At 36.5% G+C, this 18,557-nt stretch overlaps 2 protein-coding genes and 2 long non-coding RNA genes across 6 annotated transcripts; 2 read left to right on the top strand and 2 right to left on the bottom strand.

Moving 5' to 3' along the window:
• Window positions 1-1,598: 1,598 nt before the first annotated feature.
• On the bottom strand, window positions 1,599-18,418 carry Nuf (rab11 family-interacting protein nuf). Of its 2 annotated transcripts, none has more exons than XM_083091167.1 (10): window positions 18,170-18,418; window positions 12,727-13,186; window positions 11,366-11,440; window positions 10,486-10,524; window positions 9,395-9,509; window positions 3,855-4,019; window positions 3,162-3,531; window positions 2,805-2,950; window positions 2,666-2,710; window positions 1,599-2,571 (listed from the first exon to the last, which is right to left on the bottom strand). In XM_083091167.1, exons 2-10 carry the CDS (start codon window positions 13,119-13,121, stop codon window positions 2,449-2,451), a joined length of 1,473 nt encoding a protein of 490 aa, XP_082947293.1. In that variant the 5' UTR covers window positions 13,122-13,186; window positions 18,170-18,418; the 3' UTR covers window positions 1,599-2,448. The 2 variants fall into 2 exon arrangements, with proteins under 2 accessions (XP_082947293.1, XP_082947294.1); XM_083091168.1 differs by having other exon boundaries at window positions 12,727-13,183.
• On the bottom strand, window positions 7,290-9,359 carry LOC145966807 (uncharacterized). The gene is made up of 2 exons (XM_083091187.1): window positions 8,676-9,359; window positions 7,290-8,029 (listed from the first exon to the last, which is right to left on the bottom strand). The coding sequence occupies exons 1-2, from the start codon at window positions 9,039-9,041 to the stop codon at window positions 7,745-7,747; spliced, it is 651 nt and encodes a 216-aa protein (XP_082947313.1). The 5' UTR covers window positions 9,042-9,359; the 3' UTR covers window positions 7,290-7,744.
• LOC145966810 (uncharacterized) lies at window positions 7,542-11,551 on the top strand. 2 transcript variants are annotated; one of them, XR_014437170.1, is made up of 4 exons: window positions 7,542-9,679; window positions 9,919-10,122; window positions 10,417-10,716; window positions 11,034-11,551. It is a non-coding gene; the product is annotated as an uncharacterized LOC145966810 (long non-coding RNA). The 2 variants fall into 2 exon arrangements; XR_014437171.1 differs by having other exon boundaries at window positions 7,542-9,702.
• On the top strand, window positions 12,716-14,458 carry LOC145966811 (uncharacterized). Its single transcript, XR_014437173.1, has 2 exons — window positions 12,716-13,296; window positions 13,935-14,458. It is a non-coding gene; the product is annotated as an uncharacterized LOC145966811 (long non-coding RNA).
• Window positions 18,419-18,557: the final 139 nt, after the last annotated feature.

The following is an 18,557-nucleotide window of genomic DNA, read 5'->3' as shown; positions in this document are numbered from 1 at the left end:
GCATTTTATATTTTGATTAATTCCACTCATGTGCCAGTTTTATCAAAATATTCTAGAAATAAAAAAAAGCTTGTAATAGTAACTTATTGCGATGAGAAATAGAAATAAGATAGTGCTTAAATATTAATATAAATTGTATTTTCTCTTTTTAATTACATAACATATACTCCTAGATGTAATATAAAATATATATATAATAAAATATATGTAACAAATTAAATGTAAGAAAAATAAAACTAGACTTAATTACTAAACTAAATAATTATATATATATATATGGTTGAAAAGATAATTAATTAAGTGTGAGAACATGTGGAGTAAAATAATACATTCTTATGGAAGAGAAAAAAAAAGAATCATTTCAATCTTATTCGATTTTTATCAAAAATATGGCTTCTATATTGAAGAAAAAGTTTTAACGTTAAGTGACATTTTCTGAGATACATTTTATTTACTAAATTTTGAAGTAGCAGCTGTGCAAATATAAATAATGATCTTGAAAGAAACTATACAGTATTCAAATAAAAGTTAAAATGTGTGATGCACATGTTAATGATATCGTTTAAAAGAGATTTAAATTTCAAATAATAAATATTATTTTTGTATCTAAACATCATAATTAATCATACGTCTATTTATATAAATTAATATGTACAAACATTTACATTAAATTAATATATACATACAAATACATTTTCATGCATATATGTATGCGTATACATACATGTAAAAATTAACAACGATTTAAGGCTTCAAAGTTTTACAGTTGTATTAAATTTTAAGATCACATTTAATTAAATAAATCCCCCTAGATGATTGTGCAGACAGTTTCCAAGGACCGGCTATTAGCGTCCAAGGATCGCCTAACAATAAGAGGTTTTTTTAGTTGCCCAACATTATCGGATCCGACCGGTGGGGTTTGCATAAATGTATTTATCCCCTCGTGAGAAAACAAAATTGAATTAATACATTATTCCATAATTTATTATATCACTGTTTTATTAATTAATTTTATGTAAATGAATCAAATTAAATAAATTTAATAAATATTAAATTTAAACTATTATTGTTAATTATTAGTTCATTAATTGCATTGATGTCAAGTTCTTCGCTAGAAACGTATTCTGAAATATTACGAAATTATTAGGCGAATATAATCAAGTTGGAGGTAGCACAACGTAAGCGTAGGTAATTTTGCTTCTATTTTGACTTGAGATACTCCAATATATAATTAATTGAAATACTCTAATCAATGGCTGGAATGTATAGATCCTTATTAAATGGAATCAGCTTTAGCTAGTAAATTAAAGAAGAAAGGAAAACAAAAATATTAAAAATGCTAACGACAATGTGCATTTAGTTTCTTCTAAAGTAGTTAGCGTTACTGCACATATTACATATTTATAAATTTTATTATTTTATTATAATAATAAATTTTTTAAATATTTTAATTTGCTACTTTTTCATAGAACATAATGAAGATCAATGGAAACTGACTATAGAAGAAATAACGACTTACCTTATCCTTTCTCTCCTTTCCCATTACAGATATTTTGAAAATAATTTTAATGAATGAATGAGAAAGGAAACAACAAGTATCAAAATATAATCATTTAATCACAATTACTAACTTTCGATATAAAGATCTAGAGTACAAGATTTTCAACTATAAATGAAAATCTTGTGCTCTGTACGATGTGTATTGCTGATCTAAATTTTTTATAAGGTACTCTAACGCATCACAGTTTTCGCGACACATAGACAGTCGCGTCTCCGTTGTCAAATTTATATACATATAATATATAGAAAGATTCCATTTAGGTAACACTTGACAACATTATCGTTAACGTATACTAATACTTTAACGATCTCGCTTGTTTTATAGTGTACTATTATTCGTATAATTGAGATAGATTACCACTCTGGTAATAAGAAATTTGCGCGATAAAACTTAGCAACAACGGCAGTGGTAAATCGGCTCGAAAATTCACGGACAATGTGACGCAGAATTCACTTCAGAAAGAAAAAAATCGAAAATTGTCTCTTTCCTATATCACTACACACTCTGCTTAAAACAATAATGATCGAACACAGCGAATCCCGATCTAGAAGATGCAATAAATATACTGTTGCATCGTAATAATCGAAAATATTGTTAAGACATCTAAAAACAAGAAATGTCCAAGTCAAAGTTTCTTCTTTTTCACATTGTTCGGATATTACTTTGAGGAAGCCTTCGATTAAAATTGACTTCTCTCGCATGCGAATCTGACGCGTGCTTTTGCGCAAAGAATTTCTTTTCATGTTAAAAAACATTGTGTATAAAATATAATTACACATCAGCCAACTTCTAATCCAAGCTCCAATCTTGGATTCGGTGAAGAAAGATAACAATACAATTGTTTTCAAAATATTTACAATTTAACGATAATGTTAATGCGCTACATTTCAGTGTGTTTGCTTCACTTCTAGTAATTGCGGATAATTTTCCACAATGTTTAATAATATCCCATCGATATATGTTCTCAATTGAGTATTTACTTCTTGTTGTTCCTTTAGAGCTTGTTTCAACTGTAACAATATGATTTGTAGAGATTAATCAGATTGTCTTAAGAATGCGTATACAATAAAGATTGTAAAATTCCAGATCAACTTAAATACATACTTCAGTCATCGTGCACAACTCATCAAATTCTCCTTGGTTATCAACCTATAAAATTTAAAAGTTTAGAAAATCAATGTTAATATTATTTTCTTACATTATCAATTGACATATCTCAAATAACCGGATATCCAACAATTACCTGATCTGGATTCATGCCAGCCAACAATTCCACAGCGAGACTAGGGCCTCTCTCAGCATTATTGTTACAAGGATTCAGCATCAAAAGTTCACGACCTGCCTGCAACGCCGCAGCAGCCTGTAACTCGTCTCGAGATTCTTCCAAGCCTGCAAATCAACGAAACATTTTACATAGAAAATCTCATGAAATCTCTCAAAGTTTATATTTATAATTTTACGTATATTCTCAATATTAAGAGACTAAAATGCAATCTCTCTTCCACGATGAAAAAAATTTTAAATCACATTAAAAAAGATTTTCAGAGAACAAGTACGATTGTAACGATTCATCCTTACATCGTTTCAACAATGAACATACTTTTATTTCGAGCTTGAAGTTGAACCACTTGCTGTACCAATTCCTCGAGCCTCTGTTGATCCTCGTTCCGTAACGAAAGTTCCTCTCTCATAGCGTCCAGCTGATGATGAGCCTCGTTGGCTCGACTTATCGCGTGACGTTCACTTTCGCGCGCGGCGTCCGCTTCCCTCCTGGCATCCCGGAGATCATTTTCGAGTCGCGTCTTATCCGCCCTCGCTCTCTCGAGTTGCTCGCGTACTCTCGCGATCTCATCCCTCAGGCTGGAACTGTCCACCTCCGCAGCCTGCAGCTTGATGGCATAGTTTTCCAGCTGCAACTGTCGCTCGCGTTCCATACGGCACGCCCATTCCCGGTGCCTTCGTTGCTCGGTCTATAATGTGGGGGAAAAAGTTTTTAAATAAAAAATCGTGATTGAAACGACTGAAAAAAAGGACGCGAAAATTCTGTGAATTGAGAAGTATTCATCTTTCTGTAAAATTCATCTTTCTGCTGAAGTATTTCATTCATCTTTCACTTTAGAAGTATATCTATTCATCTTTCACTTTTACTTTAGCCTACAAAAAGACCTTGAGAGATAGAAGCTAAAATCATGTCAATTTTATGTAAAATGCAAATTAGTATGTTACAAGTCCATGTTTACTCGTCAAGTTTATTTTAGATACAGCTTCGACAAATAGTAAATAAATGACTCACTTGAAGCCTCTCCTCGGCTCTCGTTTCCGCATCTTTGGCTGCTTCCTCGAGCATCAATATGCGTGCCTGTAACGTCGCATTTTCCTGCTTCGCTCGGGCGTACCTTTCTTCGCCGACCGACTTAGTATCCGCTAAGGCATCCATTTGCTCCTGAATCATTTGAACCTATGGCATTTAGAAGATGACTTTAACGTTCCGCGGAACAATCGCGAGATCATCGCGTTTGCCATTCACTCTAGAGAGTCTCTCTCTGGAGCGAGTTTCCAATTTTTCAACGGTACAAATGAATGTCAAATAAATGGAGTAATATTAATGAAATTATACTTTGCTTTTAACGTTATTAAAAAAATTACTATATAATATTTTTGATACAAAGATATAAGACTTGTTATCTATTTTACTTTTTTTTTTATTTTAATAATGTGATTAAAAAATAATGCGCATAATTGAAAGATAAACTAACGAAAGTCATTTATAATTAGATGCAACTGTCGAAGAATATTACGACTTCTTTCTTCGGGTTTCATAAAAGGCTCAAAAAGCGACAACTGCGAAAATATAACGAGAAGAGAATGCAAATCCGCCGATCGACGTAGGAATACGTAGATAGCATGTAGGCGCGAGAGAAAGTGTGTGGAAGAAAACGCGAACTCCCTTTAAAGAACATTGCACGCGTGCCCACATCACCGCGACTATCAATGGAAATGTAGGTATCAATGATCGCGAACAGAACACTACTTTTGACCTTCTTTACTCGAATAACTCGTTTCGCAGCCAGGCTCGAGAAAACACAATGAAAATGCCTCGTCTTGTCCGGTCGCTCGATTATATTTCGTAATTATTATATCGTAATATTGCCAATATTGCGCGCGATATTTCATTCAATATCGCCCGCGATAAGGATAATCACATTGATACGATTCGGGTAGACATCGGGAGATGTACTATTTCCCGATAAACTCGTTTCTATTTTTGACATCTTTGAATAATTAAGATAACGAAACGAATATTACTAAAACGATACTAGCTCTAATGCGAAGATGTAATGGATATTTTAGATCTATGTCGATGCCGAAGATGCACGAAAATAGCGTCTATATTTATTTGCAAAAAATAGACACGCGACACATGTATGCAATAGTCGCGAGATACATTTTTGCGCGTCCGAAGGGAGTTAAAAAAATCCTCGATGAACGATCATCGGACACTTCCCGAGTGTCTTCGAGAGATATCTGCTCGTCTTACTTGCTCGCTGAGCCGGTGCCCGCGACGACGAGGTGGATGTTGATCGTTGTGTGGCGGCGACGTTGCCTGGTGCCCTACGAATTGGAATTGACCCTCCCACAGGTCGTACTCGAGGCCAGCGCCGAGTCCGGAGGACGGCCCCTCCCCGGAAAAGGACGCGCGGATGTCGCGATCGCACGGATCGATAGTCTCCTCGCAAAAGTTCAGCTCCATCGCGACGGCGGTGTCTCGCGTGTAGACCCGGTTATCGCGTCACGTCATCGCCTGTATCGCAAACGCACTTCGTCATCCCCGCGCGGACTCCTTCTCGTCGCCGCCGCCGTCGTCGTCGTCGCCGTCGTCGTCGCCGTCACCTTCGTCGCGACGCGCGACCGCGCCGCGATAATACGCATCGAAGATGCTTACTTTGGACTTCCTTCCGCGAGAGAGACACGCGCACTTCAACGCACGGCAACGTCCTATGCGGTTTCTACGCGTCAGGAATACATTCCATGTCCGTCGACGTTCGTTCGCGTTCGTACGTTTCTCTCTCTCTCTCTCTTTCCTTCTCTCTTCCTCTCTATCTGATCGCCCACCGCAGGCCGGGAGTCTGGGGAGTAGTCACCATCGAGGCTATTTGTGTGCTTCATACCACGTGTCGGCTAACTCCTCGCTCTTGACAGCTCCGCCGTGTTACGCCGAACGTTCTCTAGCTTGCCCTTACACCTCCGTTTCTCACCCGCGACACACATTCAACTTTGTCGGCGCATAACACGTCTCCGAAACGGAAATCGATGTTATCCATTAGGCATACATTGCGGTGGCGTAGACACGCGAAGCGCGTATCTATATTTATCCGCAATGACGGAATGCTCGTCGCGAGGCTCATTTTTCCGCACGGAAAGCTGAGGTCATAGAGTTACTCCGATTTAAAGATTCTCGAGCGGACTCGTTCTCTTTTTTTTTCCAAGCGTATGGCTTCAACTCTTTTATGTCCAGGACGTCATTTTGATATATTACTTCGCATTACGCCATTAGTGATCGGAGTCGCATATTTATGCCAGCGATATCGCGACGTCGATAAGCACACGCTCGCCGATGATAATAATGCACGCCCCTTAACTACTCTGGACGTGCGCATTCGACTCCGGTTCGGAGTCGATGTTGATGATCGATCGTCGATAGTGAATGTTTTTCAGACTAATGTTTGAGACGATAACTTGCTTTGTTGCTCACTTGTATTACCGCAAGTGTATCAGCACTCGTATGTCAAAGTTGCACATTGCACAATAGCAAGCACATGTCGCGCACGCGCTTACAAACGATATGAATTGTCATTGTGTCATCGTCGGAGATCGTACCACGCTTAATTTCCATCCTGTAGCTCTTACGTATATTGGATCGTTATTATACATGACAATCTAATATTCTTATTTCCATCCGTAATTCTTTTCTCACTATTAATATATCATCAATATTTCGAATCAATGTTTCGAATTTTTATCAATTAACATCATTTTATTTTTCCAGAAACTCACACAAAGAGTTTGACAATCCGAATTGCAGCTTATTCGATGAAAATTGTTTGGATTATGTTCCAGCCATGTGAATTATTTTCTTGTAAGCAGAAAATGTGTATTATCGAATCGTCATGGAAGATCATGTCGAGACCAATGTCCAATTTTAGTAAGCTTTGCATGCTAGATCCATCCCGCGATTAATAGAAAACTCACGAAGAGCCAGCCCGTCCATTCAAGCAGATCCGTAGATTGAGCCATGCGAATATTTCCTTTCGTGTAATTGCGTCGAAAGCTTCGCGAATTTGCAAACTTATAAATGTGACTTGCAAAATTTTGCCAACAATCGCGATTCATATTTTTACGCCATGGAACCTCGCCAGATTTTGCTCCATTGAATGTGACCGAGTTTTCTTTCAAGATATATAATTTAATCGTATCTGCTGCTACGATCTATTTTACATGAGCACATGTGTGAACTTGTTAATTTAATTGACGACCTATTGCGACAGTGTTACCATATGTATGTATATTCAATATGTGTAATTGACATTTGTTTCTCTTACACGAAATTATCTATAAAATGTGAAATTTCATATAAAAGCTATATATGCATGTTGCATGTATACATATACGATGTCCTAAAATTAACTAGAAATAGGAACACCAGAGGTATAATTTTGACAGCATCAGATTAGATACGCAGATCTCTATATTTATTCGTGATAAATGTGAACGCGACGATTCGCGAAATATTTTATTACTTGTGTAATAATAAATAATTTAAAAATATATTTTTTCCATTTTAATTTATATCTTGAAATTTATTTTATTTCACTTTTGTGCAACACGTTTATATAAATGGTTTTTTATTATTTCGTATCGATCTGGTTATATTAATTAAATTCATTTCTTTATAATTCGTTAAATATTAATTAAATGTCATTTCTTTATAATTTGTTTCTAAATTTAGCTCAATGAAATTATATACACATTATAACGGATTTAGGTTTTTTCGCGAAATACGATGATTTAACAAAAATAGATATCTTTCCCGAAAGTAATTACTTGCTTTCGTTGACTTCTTAATATGCGATCATTACGCATATCTCTCTTCATTTTTCATATTTCTTGTCCTCTACATGCTCTTTAAAATTTCAAATTAAGTATACGATGGATCGATCCTGGTCTCATGAATATCGCGTCCCGGTTGCTTTCTTCATTCTCGCTCCCGTAACGATCGTCGTCGTCATCGTCCTCGTCCTCCTCGTAATCAGGATTAACGAAAGACCTCGTTATTGTCGTATCTGTCAGCGAGGTAGATTCGTCGCGATTCTCGCGAGAAACGCGACGATCTTCGTTCCTTTCGTTGCACCGGTGAAATTCCGTGGAACAGTTTCGAGTCACATCTTGCTTCGTCTCCGTCCTCACGGTCTATATACGAGCCGAGAAAGATGGACAGGATCAGCGCAGATTCCTCGGGAAATCGACCGCTTTACGGATTATAGCCCTGTAGATAAGGTGGGCGAAAAAGTACGACGTGCGTTATCTATGTATGTCACTCTTTGTCCCTTTCTCTCTCTCTCTCTCTATTAAATATTCTCTCGAGTATATCAGGAACGCGCGTTGATAAGAGACACGGGATTTGCATTTTATCATTTTCACAGGGGCGGATCCGGATAGAAATTATCAAGGAAACTCGAGCCTTATCTAAACATTTATGCCACTGGATCATGAACAATCTCGCGACTCATCCTTGCAATAAATTAATTTTTTTCGCAAAGTTACGTTACATTTGAGAAAAGGATTGTATATTTTTACAAAAAATTGTATGAAATATATAAATCTGTATGTATAACTTTAATTAATGCCAGATCACTCAAGTCAGCATCCGCCCCTGTTGTTATCCGTATGTAAAAGTTAGAATAATTATGTAGAGTAATTACACAATAATACATCGAGATAGAGATTAAAATCTGGGACGTCAATTTTTCTGTTATGCGATCCGCTCGAATATAATTTTGCAAGGCCGTGAATCCAAGTAGATTGCGAAATATAATAAATCGAGAGGCGAGATTACCTGTGGCTGCAACCTGTGCAAGCGTAGCCAAGCGGCGAGCTTTCGTCGCACGTCGCGAGAAAAACTACGGTAAATGACTCCGATCGAAACGATCACGAGAAGGATGAAGAAGATGATGACGGGCCAAGACCAAGTCGCGGGCTCCTCCTTGATGACGTCACGTTGGGCATAACACGGTGGTGGATAAAACGAGCCTCGACAGTGATAAGCCGCGTACGGATCGTACGGGGGGTAACGAGCATAGGGGGGAGGGAAATAAAACGGATGAGGGGCCAGATGAGGAACTTGTACCGCGGGATGCTGATGGTTCCTGTCAGGATCTCGATTCGCGTCGCTGGAGGGTCGCCGGGAACGTGTCGCGCACATTGACGACGAGTTTAACGCTTTTGAAGATTCAGATGCGACTTATTCAGGATTGCATTCTTGATGGTAAAAAACAAACCGATAATTTTGATGATACTTTCTAAACAGGTTAAACAGAGAAACTAATGCGAAACCTGACTCGAAAACTGACAAACGGATTTTCGCGTTGATGCTACAACTCTGTTCGCGTCGTACTTTGACACTTTTGTTTACATTTCAGCGCATTCAAAATTTGTCCAAAGTAGAAATATTAAGTATAAAATAGAAATTTGCAAGAGTTTATTTACGTGAAAGAATCTCTGATTTTTAAAATTGCGGATAAAAAATTATTTGTACACAATCAACGTCTTACTCACTTTATGACTGAGATCCATCACGTCCTCCAAGGATACGTCGCTGTATACGTCATCCGTGGCATCGTAGTTCGAGCCCATTCCCGAGCTGTTGAAGCTGCCACTGCGATAAAGCTGGCTGCAAATGTCACGTCAGAGATTTCTTTAGAATTCCGCGAAGAAATTGTGAATTTTAAAGCGAAACTTCAGAATTACCCTATTTGGACTTTGCATTAAGCATTCGCGTATTATAGTCTACAGAAAGCATAAATTTTGTAAAAATAATCAAAATGTGTGTGTAATAAAAATGTAAATATTCCAACTCGAAAAAAGTAATTAATCATTAATGATTATTAAGCAAATAGTGCCTTGTGTGAAAGTTCTTTAATTAAAAGATAAATTGTGAAAGTTTTCGTAATTTAAAGATAGGGTTTATGTATTTATTTTAATTTGTACTAAAAACGAAAAAAAATTTCATTTTTTTTTTTTAGTTTAGATACGTTTTTCTCTTGGACTATCGTGGGTTTATCGAATGTTTGCCATTTTAGCGGACAGATAAGGCACGTATTTCGGAGGAATAAAACGGTAGCATGGAAGGAAACGCGAATATCGAAGTATCGCGGGTATAAAACATGAGTAACGTAACAGAAGCACGCCCACGTTTTAGAAAGTCCGTCGATTTGCGAGTTCCGTGAAAGGAGCGAGACGTCTGGAATTATTAGAGTTGATGCAGAAGCATCATCCTACGGCCGGTGAACTCTTTTGTCCGGATTACTCTATTCCTTTTGCGTGTGTTGGGGCAATTAAAGCGCGAGAGATAGCAGAAAAAAGAAATAATTATTTTCGGAATTCGCATGAAACGCCGATCAATTGAATGCGCTGATTTTAACAGATATAATAGTGAAAAATTTTAACCCACTAAGATTTGAATCGTTAAGATTGAATTCGATAAGATTGATATTCTTTAAAAGAGACAGATCGATGATTTGATCCTTTTAAAATTAATTGCTGCTCGAATTTGTAATCTATCAATTTCCTTATTGCAGAAATATGGTTGAAATTTCTTATTTGGATCAATTAAAATTTTATAGTAATTATATATTATTGTCTCTTACCTCGCCAAGGCGTTGGAGCTGAGTCTCTTTCTACTCGAGCTGTAAGCAAATATGAAAATTTTCCTTGACATTTACATATATATGTATATAAATGTTATTACGGATTACACTTATTTATAGATTATTCTTAAACGAATTCGCGTTCCTGAACTTGTTGATCGCACAGTGCCAAATTTCACGGTCAGATGTACTTTTGATTATAAGCCAAATTGTGGCTTCCGTAATAGAGATGTGAGCAATTGCCATAAATATACGTAGATAATAAATATATGTACATAATATATATCACCAAATAGCAATCAAATTCGCTTGCTATCAAATCCCGCGTAGTAACTATTATTCGTTATTATAAATAATGTGAAATATATAAATGTTACGAATACACATATATATTACAAATATCATCAGAAAGTAATCTCTAATATCCTATATTTCTCAAGATATTTTGAATAAATTAAAAATTATAAAGATCTACACAAACAAAAATATCCCATTTATTAGGAAGCAAAAATGTCATGGAAAGTATTAATTGAACAATTCTGTTTCAGTCTGACGCTTCAATTGTCAACAAAGTGCGACGAGAAAACAGGAAGTAATTGTTTGCATAACAATATTCCGTCATCATTTAGATAAATAATAAAAGATATACGAGCGCTTTTGTCGAGAAATTTAACAAGTTCCTTATCTCCTCCGTTGTGCGTTAACGCACTGGTTATTTAACGTCGTCAGTCGCTTTCCCACGAGACTTTTTTCACACGCAACGCAGCGCCGAGACACGTCATTGTTTCGCCGTCGCGGTTTTTAAGAACGGCGGAAATTCTCTTCCCCGGGAAATTATGCACCTACATCCCGCTCTTGACCAAAGTCGTGTCTCTCTTACCAAGGAGGCGTTCTCCGTAGCGAAGTGCGCAGCCAGGAATGTCTTCCAACGGTGGAGTTCGGACTTCTCGGATTTCTAAAAATTAAAGAATGTAATTAAAGCGAATTCTGCAAGATCGGAAATTTTAGGATGACAATACGATCTTTAGTGTGAGATGTTCTGGTACAAATAAATGCACCTTTAATGTATTCGACAATTTTCATTATTCCATAAAAAAATTTGCAATAAATGACCGCACGAAACTAGCGAAGTATTTTAAGCTAAAGTTAAGACAAATCTAGATGCATGCAAAAAAGTCATTCTTCAAAGAAAATCGCGTGTGACGTGATTGTATAGGAAATCACGCGGTTTTCAACTGAATCCTTTATCTCATCACACACACATATACATACAAAAGTATTGCAAAGCGGTACTCTTAAAAATACATTGCTATTATTACGTAACTTATGTGACTTGCGCATACAGATAGCAAGTCAGTCGGTATTGTTCCAAGGTGATAGACATTGTATGCAACGTTGCTCTTACATAATAACTCATCCAGCGTAATACGTACACGGGTATGTTTCGAATTATATGCTAGATTTTAATGTTTCAACGTTTCTGTTCAGCTTCGAAAAGAACTCGCTGTGTTTCGCGACTAATGTTACGTATCGAGCGAATAACGGCAGGAAGCAATTGACATAATAAAAGGCCAAGCTCGCTATGCTCTCTTCTTGTCTAGATTAGAGCCGTAAAGCGATTCCGAATTACGGAGATACTTGCTCGCGCGTTATTTGGCTCTAACTTTCAAATATTCCACTTAAAAAACTTGAAAAAGAAAGAGAAAAAATTAAAAAAAAAATTTAACAAAATTAAAAAGAAATTTAAGGATTGTAGGAAATTAATTTTCCATTTTGCTAATTATATAAGATTGCATAAATATTATATAAATTTTTTTTTAGATTGTATATAAATTTTATATAAAATATAAAATTCTTTAGAGAGAGATTGTATATATATTATAAATTTTATATAAAATATAAAATTTTTTTCTCCTTAAAACTTCTTCATAATTAGATATTTGATTTCATAGAGAAATAAGTGGTTCTTCATACATATATAATTAATCCATTTATACCGTAAAAAAACCGCGAATCGCATTCCTTTAACTTTTCATTCTATCCAATGATGAATTTATTTAATTTGACATATTTTTATTTTCAATAGCCACATGAAATTATTTAAATACCGATGAAAAATGTCTAGATTGCTATATCGAAAAGACGAATACGAAGAAATGCCGCAAAGTTATTCATTCCATCGCAAGGTATACGTGTCTTCTACGATCTTCTCACAACGAAAGCTCGTCGAGATCCTCTCACCTGCGAGAATTGGTGCCGGTTGGCGAGGGCGCGGAACTGCTATCACCCGGTGAGTCCGGCCCGTCGTCGACGGAGTCGCCCTCGACGGATCCGAAGGCCTCGTAGCTCTCTTCCTCGTCGTGGCAACCGATCTTAATCGTGGCGACGCCGGACGTCGTCTCCTGATGGTGGTCCGGGCTCGCCGACGAGTACCGTCCAGAATCCGAGAGATGCGAGATGACGAGATTGCGTAGATCGGTCGGCATCGAGAGAGAAGCCGGCCCGCTCTGACTCCACTCCCGGTCGACGTCGTTCGTCGCGCGGCCCTCGTCGTCGCGCGACGACGTCGCTCCGCCGTCGTTGGCCGCGCCGCCGTCAGCGGTGGACGTGACGTCGGGCGTGCGGGAGCTCACCATCCTCCGCGACGGGCACCTCCGCAGGATCCGAGCATGGGTCGACGGGACGCTCTCATCCGCCGCTGCTGAAACACGAAGTCCGTGAGTCAGGCCCGAGGTATGCCAGGAGCGCGTCCGCTTCGGGAGTAACTAGCGGTGCAACGGAAGAGGCAAGAAAAGAGAGAAAGAGAGAGATGTGAGTCGAGTCGTTGCCCGCGAGAACTTCTCCTCCCTCGATCAGGAGTCGGGGTCGAGGTGAACTTCTATCGCGCGATCCTTTTTACATACATATAGACTTACGTCGCTGATCTTGAGAGGTAAAAAATTGTCAACGCTTTTGTCCCTTATTCGAGGTAACGAGGGGAACGAAAATTGCATCGCGAAAGACCTCTCGATATCGAGTTGGCAGTCTCGTGTTGCGTATTTTATTATGTTTTATTTATGTTGTTCTAGGTAAAAATGCGTGATGAAAGTAATACTTAATATTCCGATTTCAATTTTGAAACTGTTCAAGCATAGTTTCTCCTGGTTCTTCGGCTTCTTTTTGCAATGCTGATATAAACTGATAAGAGTCGATTATATGTTAACGAGATAAAATAATCACATAGAAGATTGTAGCGAAATTTCGCGATTTCTCAGCAGAAACCTGAAGCTAATAATTAATAACAAGATCCAAAAATAAATTTACGTAGAAAACCAATTTCTAAGAAATGTTCTCTAGGTTTTTCGTCATCTGGATAATTATTGACAAATTATTAATCTGCAAGTTTTAATCAAATGTAAACGTTCTATATAAATTTTGACAGAATTAATATATTAATTATTCTTTTATAGCTTACAGAAAATTTAAGCTGTGCAGCCGCTCCTTCCAAATAAAGCAAAGAAAATCCCCTCAATCTTTCGCTCTCTTCTTGCACAACATCTGCCGATATCGACTGGTAAATGGCTCGGTCAATGAGGTAATGCAGCCCCGCAGATCATGGAATGACGGCAAGATCTCGCGATATCCGTCAGCTTATTAAACGTATGCATTCTAGAGACGCGAGGTAAAAGCAAAGCGTGAGAACTGCGGCAGAGAAGTCACGGTACAGTGAATACCGAGCCCGCGAGAGAATCGTCGAAGGAGAGAACAATCCGCATAGATGAATAATTATTTACGATGCCTGCGCGTTGTTACATGATTGGGAATTATTTACTCTCTTATCTCAATCTTTCGCGTGAGTCACGTGGTTACATTAAGCATCTAAACTTTGAAGATTTCATCTAATTAGCGTAAGCTGAGGCAGGTGTGTAATTCTTCGTGCATGTGTACGCATGAATTCTCGGCGCATTAAAAATGTAAATGTGTCTTATCGAGATTGCGATGCACTATGTTTATTTCGTTTTGAAGGATATTAATCAGTCGGAAGAAACAAAGCGATTCTTTACCGTTTAACGCGAAACCGCTATCGGTGAATCAGCATAAAGAAAGGATTTCGCTGGATAGAATGACGATGAGCACGATTAAAGGTCGGATGTGCAAAATATTCCGCAGTTTTAATTCTAATTTAAATTATAATTTCAAGTTTGTTTGAAAATCTTTCAGCAAAACTTTAAATTTGCGGCAAGCATTTTTATTTTGATTTAAATTTAGATAAATTTTGCTTCTCGAGAAATTTATTTTGCATTCGGATAAAATTAACGTTAATATTAGATTAGATATTAAATTGAAAAAATATGTAAAAAAGGTATAAAATCAAATAGAAATATATTGAGTATTGCTCCTTTTCTAAAAATTTTTTCTAAAGGAAGGTCTGTAACTTTATCAAAAAGAAGCTATTAAAGTTATCGTTCTGGAGTAGCCTGTGGAATGTTAAAGATAAAAATGATGGTGGCATACTGGTACAGATGAAGCATCGGCAGATTGCATTATCAATTGAACGGTACCGTTTTTCCATGTGCACCGTAAAAGGCGACCGTCAAGTTCAAAAGAGATTTTAACATGCGAGCTTTAATCGTATTATCGTGAGCTGGAATATTGCCAAATGTTTCCTTTTCTTTATCTACCTCTGTCTCTTTCGAAATAGCACTTGTCTATATTTATCAATATCAAAGTATAGCAACGTGTCGCTAACGGGAGAAATTACCACTCGAGAGATCACAGAGGCCGAATTTGATTATTCATAAAGCTCTTTTATTTCGAAATGTACTAAAAGGGGAAAATAATTTGTGTTTTTTCCCTCTCTTTTTTTTTAAGAATTTTGAAAACAAAAAATTGCATGTATTCCTTTTAAATTTTAGTTTAATTGAGATAAAATTTGCTTTAGATATTTTATTACATAATAATAATTATAGTAAAATAAAAATTTCTAATAATCAATATATATAATTTTCGTTAATAAATTATCGAAGAAATAAACACGAACAACTGACATATGTACAAGCAAAAACAGATCAGTTTTATTTTAGAAAATAAAGATATGTAAATAATTTAAAAAATATTTGTTTAAATCTTTATAATATAATGTGTGGATTTCAACGTTAACTAATTAAATTAGTATAAACTAAATATAAATTACATACTTTATACTTATTGTTGACTCATATAATTATTTTTATTTTGTGACGTAATTTTTAATTATTTGCCTGTGATGTATTTTATATTTGCGAAGAGACACTAGTTAATTATTGAAACATCTACACATTTATGTTAAAGACATTAAAAATTTTTTTAATTATTCGCATATCTTTATTACTTAAAATAAAACAACCTGTTTTTAATCATATATGCCTATTGTTGTTTATTTCTTTAATAACGAGTTTTTTATTATTATTTTTTACTTATAGAAATAAATTATTCATTTTATAAAAAATTTGGTTCTAAAATGGAAAACTACAATTTATGTTTGACGTCTTATGTTAACGCCTTATCATATAAGAGAACACTTTTATATAATTGTAATGCTATCGTTTGAGTTTGGTATTTCCTAAAAAAAAAAAATAAGAATTTCAGATGTAAAATACTTGACACTTAAAGAAAGCAATAAAGTACTATATTAATAAAAATCGATCGCGTGAGAACAGTTCCTAATCGAGGACATTGACGCTCAAGGAGAACGAGGACAATCGAGGAAAAATCAAAGATGAAAGCTGAAATATCATGCAATCATTTACAAAAGTATTATTCAAAGTAAAATCATTCAAAGTTATTCGTTCGGCGAGAAAGGATTACTCGCGTTACAATGGATTGATTGGAAATCGAAAATGGATCAAAGAGAGATTCGTATATAATGATTAACGCTTCGAAATTTTACGATATAGTCTATCATTTATATTTCTATATCGTAAATATCCTGAATCATTGACTAGAAACCAATAATAATGCATGCTGTACACATTGCTCCTTAAATACTATCTTAAATATTATCTTTATATTTACAGCGTTTGCTTCGCAAATCAATATCTGATGTAAAGATGCCGATGTCGAATATTCAGGAAAAAAAAGCCAGTCATTAACGTATAATATAATATTTATGTTCAAAGCCATTGCACTTGGTTAGTATGTTAATACATTCATTTTCATATCTTAATTTTTGATAACACAAAAAAAACGAGTAGAAGGAAGAAGAAGAAATAAAATGTTATTTATATACATATACATATTCATTTTGAAAAAAAAAAATTGATAAAATTATCAAAGCATGCTGACACATTGCAGCTTATTAGTCAGCGTACACTTTTTAATGTTCCCGCAAGAGTCATATTACCTGATTCGCGTCGAGTTCGCATTTTTTGTCCAATTGCCAAACGATACACGGCGAAATCGGCCTACAATCGTACGATCTCACTCGGCATTTATTACGAATCACAAATCCGAGCTGTTTACCAAGCACGCGCGCGTCGAGAGAGGACCAGCGTTTCGGTCTCCAGGCACTTGTCACTCGGAACGGAATGCGTAGACGCATTTCGAATCGGCCGAGAGTCGAGAATTCCAGTCCGCCTATTTAGAGTAGACCGGGAGAAATGTATATATTTAACGCGCGCAAGAGAATTTCCGATATCTCATCTTTGTTCCAACGGCAACAGGAATATCCGTACAATTCTACGGATCAAATCGCTTATCGATGAGCGGATTAAACGTCTTTCGATGCCGATTAATCTCTCACGATATTTATTTTGATGTTATACGATTTGCATTTCATGTTATTGCGAACTTGAGCGCCTTGTTTTCCCTGTTTGTTTCATGTTTCTGATTAGAAGCGGCTTTTGCTTTTCGACCACAAATTATGCTTTTTAATTTTGAATATTTAATAACGTTCACTCTGATGACGTGTAAAGAAGAATGTAATAAAAGCAAGTGGTATAATATATGAAAGATTCTTTTTTATTTGAATAAAATAATATGTGCGTTTTTAATATATTTCTTTTCGGCTAGTTTTTCAGGCGATTTCGCAATCGATGTGTTCATGTGAGACGAACACAAAGTTGAAGGATATGAAACGCTAGACTAGATCGGACGAGCACGCTCTATTTCCAAACTGGACACGCTCATCATATTGCATATACGTTGAAATTAACAACTCTCTTTAAAGATACATATACATATTACACAAAAATCATCCAAGACTGTACAATAGAATTTACAGTGACAACGACGTTAAATATATTCACATTTGTTTGCACATTCAAAAGAAAGGAGCCTCTTTCTCTCTCTTTTCTCGTATTTTCATTGCTTGCATTTTAAAAATACAATATTATTGCATTAATGGCACATTCTTTGGTTAATCCGAAGTCTGATTTTTATCAGTAAAAATATTCAAACATCAATCATCTCCTTAAATAAATCGCGATCAAAAATAGGGTATTCTTTTGCGAATTAAGTTTTACAAATGCAAAAATTTTATCTCCAGGAAAAACCCGAGACTTTGAAAAATATTTAATGTCAAAGATTGGAAAAATAATATTTTTTTCGAGAAAGGACTAGAGATCGACCAAAGGATTTTCCACTGCAAATTTAACGACGAATCGTTCCAGGACACACCGAAACCGACACGGAGGTTCCCGAGCGAAATTCCTGTAAATTGACTCACCTTGCGTCGATCTTATGTTGCAGCAGCACAATAACGTCGACGTATCTCGTATATCACAAGCCACTAACACCTGTGCTAGCACAATAGAGACCTACAAGGCGACGCTACGCAACAACGTCATGCTATTCCTGATGAGAAGGAAAAAAAAAAGAAACAAAGAGAGAAAGAGAGAGAGAAAGGAGAGGAACCGAGAAGCGGGCGGGCAGAGAGCCGAGCAACACGCGCGATCGGGATAACGGTGCGACGATCGGCGGCGACGAACTGAACGTAGGTAGGTTGACGGCTAGGTAGAAGGGTACGCAGAGTCGCGACGCGAAAGCGAAGGAAACGCGGTCCCACATTGGAGCCACATGGGATACGCATGCGCCGCTCGCGTACACACTACACC

Source organism: Camponotus vicinus, unplaced genomic scaffold (genome assembly GCF_025532165.1).
Source record: "Camponotus vicinus isolate PSW18456_S1 unplaced genomic scaffold, iyCamVici1.0 SCAF_2, whole genome shotgun sequence".
NCBI lineage: Eukaryota > Metazoa > Arthropoda > Insecta > Hymenoptera > Formicidae > Camponotus > Camponotus vicinus.
Note: the sequence above shows the minus strand (reverse complement) of the source record. Positions and strands in the feature narration are given on the sequence as shown.

Coding starts and splice junctions, on each gene's coding strand:
- Nuf (XM_083091167.1), bottom strand. CDS start 13,121: ATGGTGAGCTCCCGCACGCCCGACGTCACGTCCACCGCTGACGGCGGC. Junction 10,525..11,365: donor CTACGGAGAACGCCTCCTTG/GTAAGAGAGACA, acceptor ATTTGCTTACAG/CTCGAGTAGAAAGAGACTCA. Junction 9,510..10,485: donor AGCTCCAACGCCTTGGCGAG/GTAAGAGACAAT, acceptor TGACATTTGCAG/CCAGCTTTATCGCAGTGGCA.
- LOC145966807 (XM_083091187.1), bottom strand. CDS start 9,041: ATGTGCGCGACACGTTCCCGGCGACCCTCCAGCGACGCGAATCGAGAT. Junction 8,030..8,675: donor TGCACAGGTTGCAGCCACAG/GTAATCTCGCCT, acceptor GCTCGTATATAG/ACCGTGAGGACGGAGACGAA.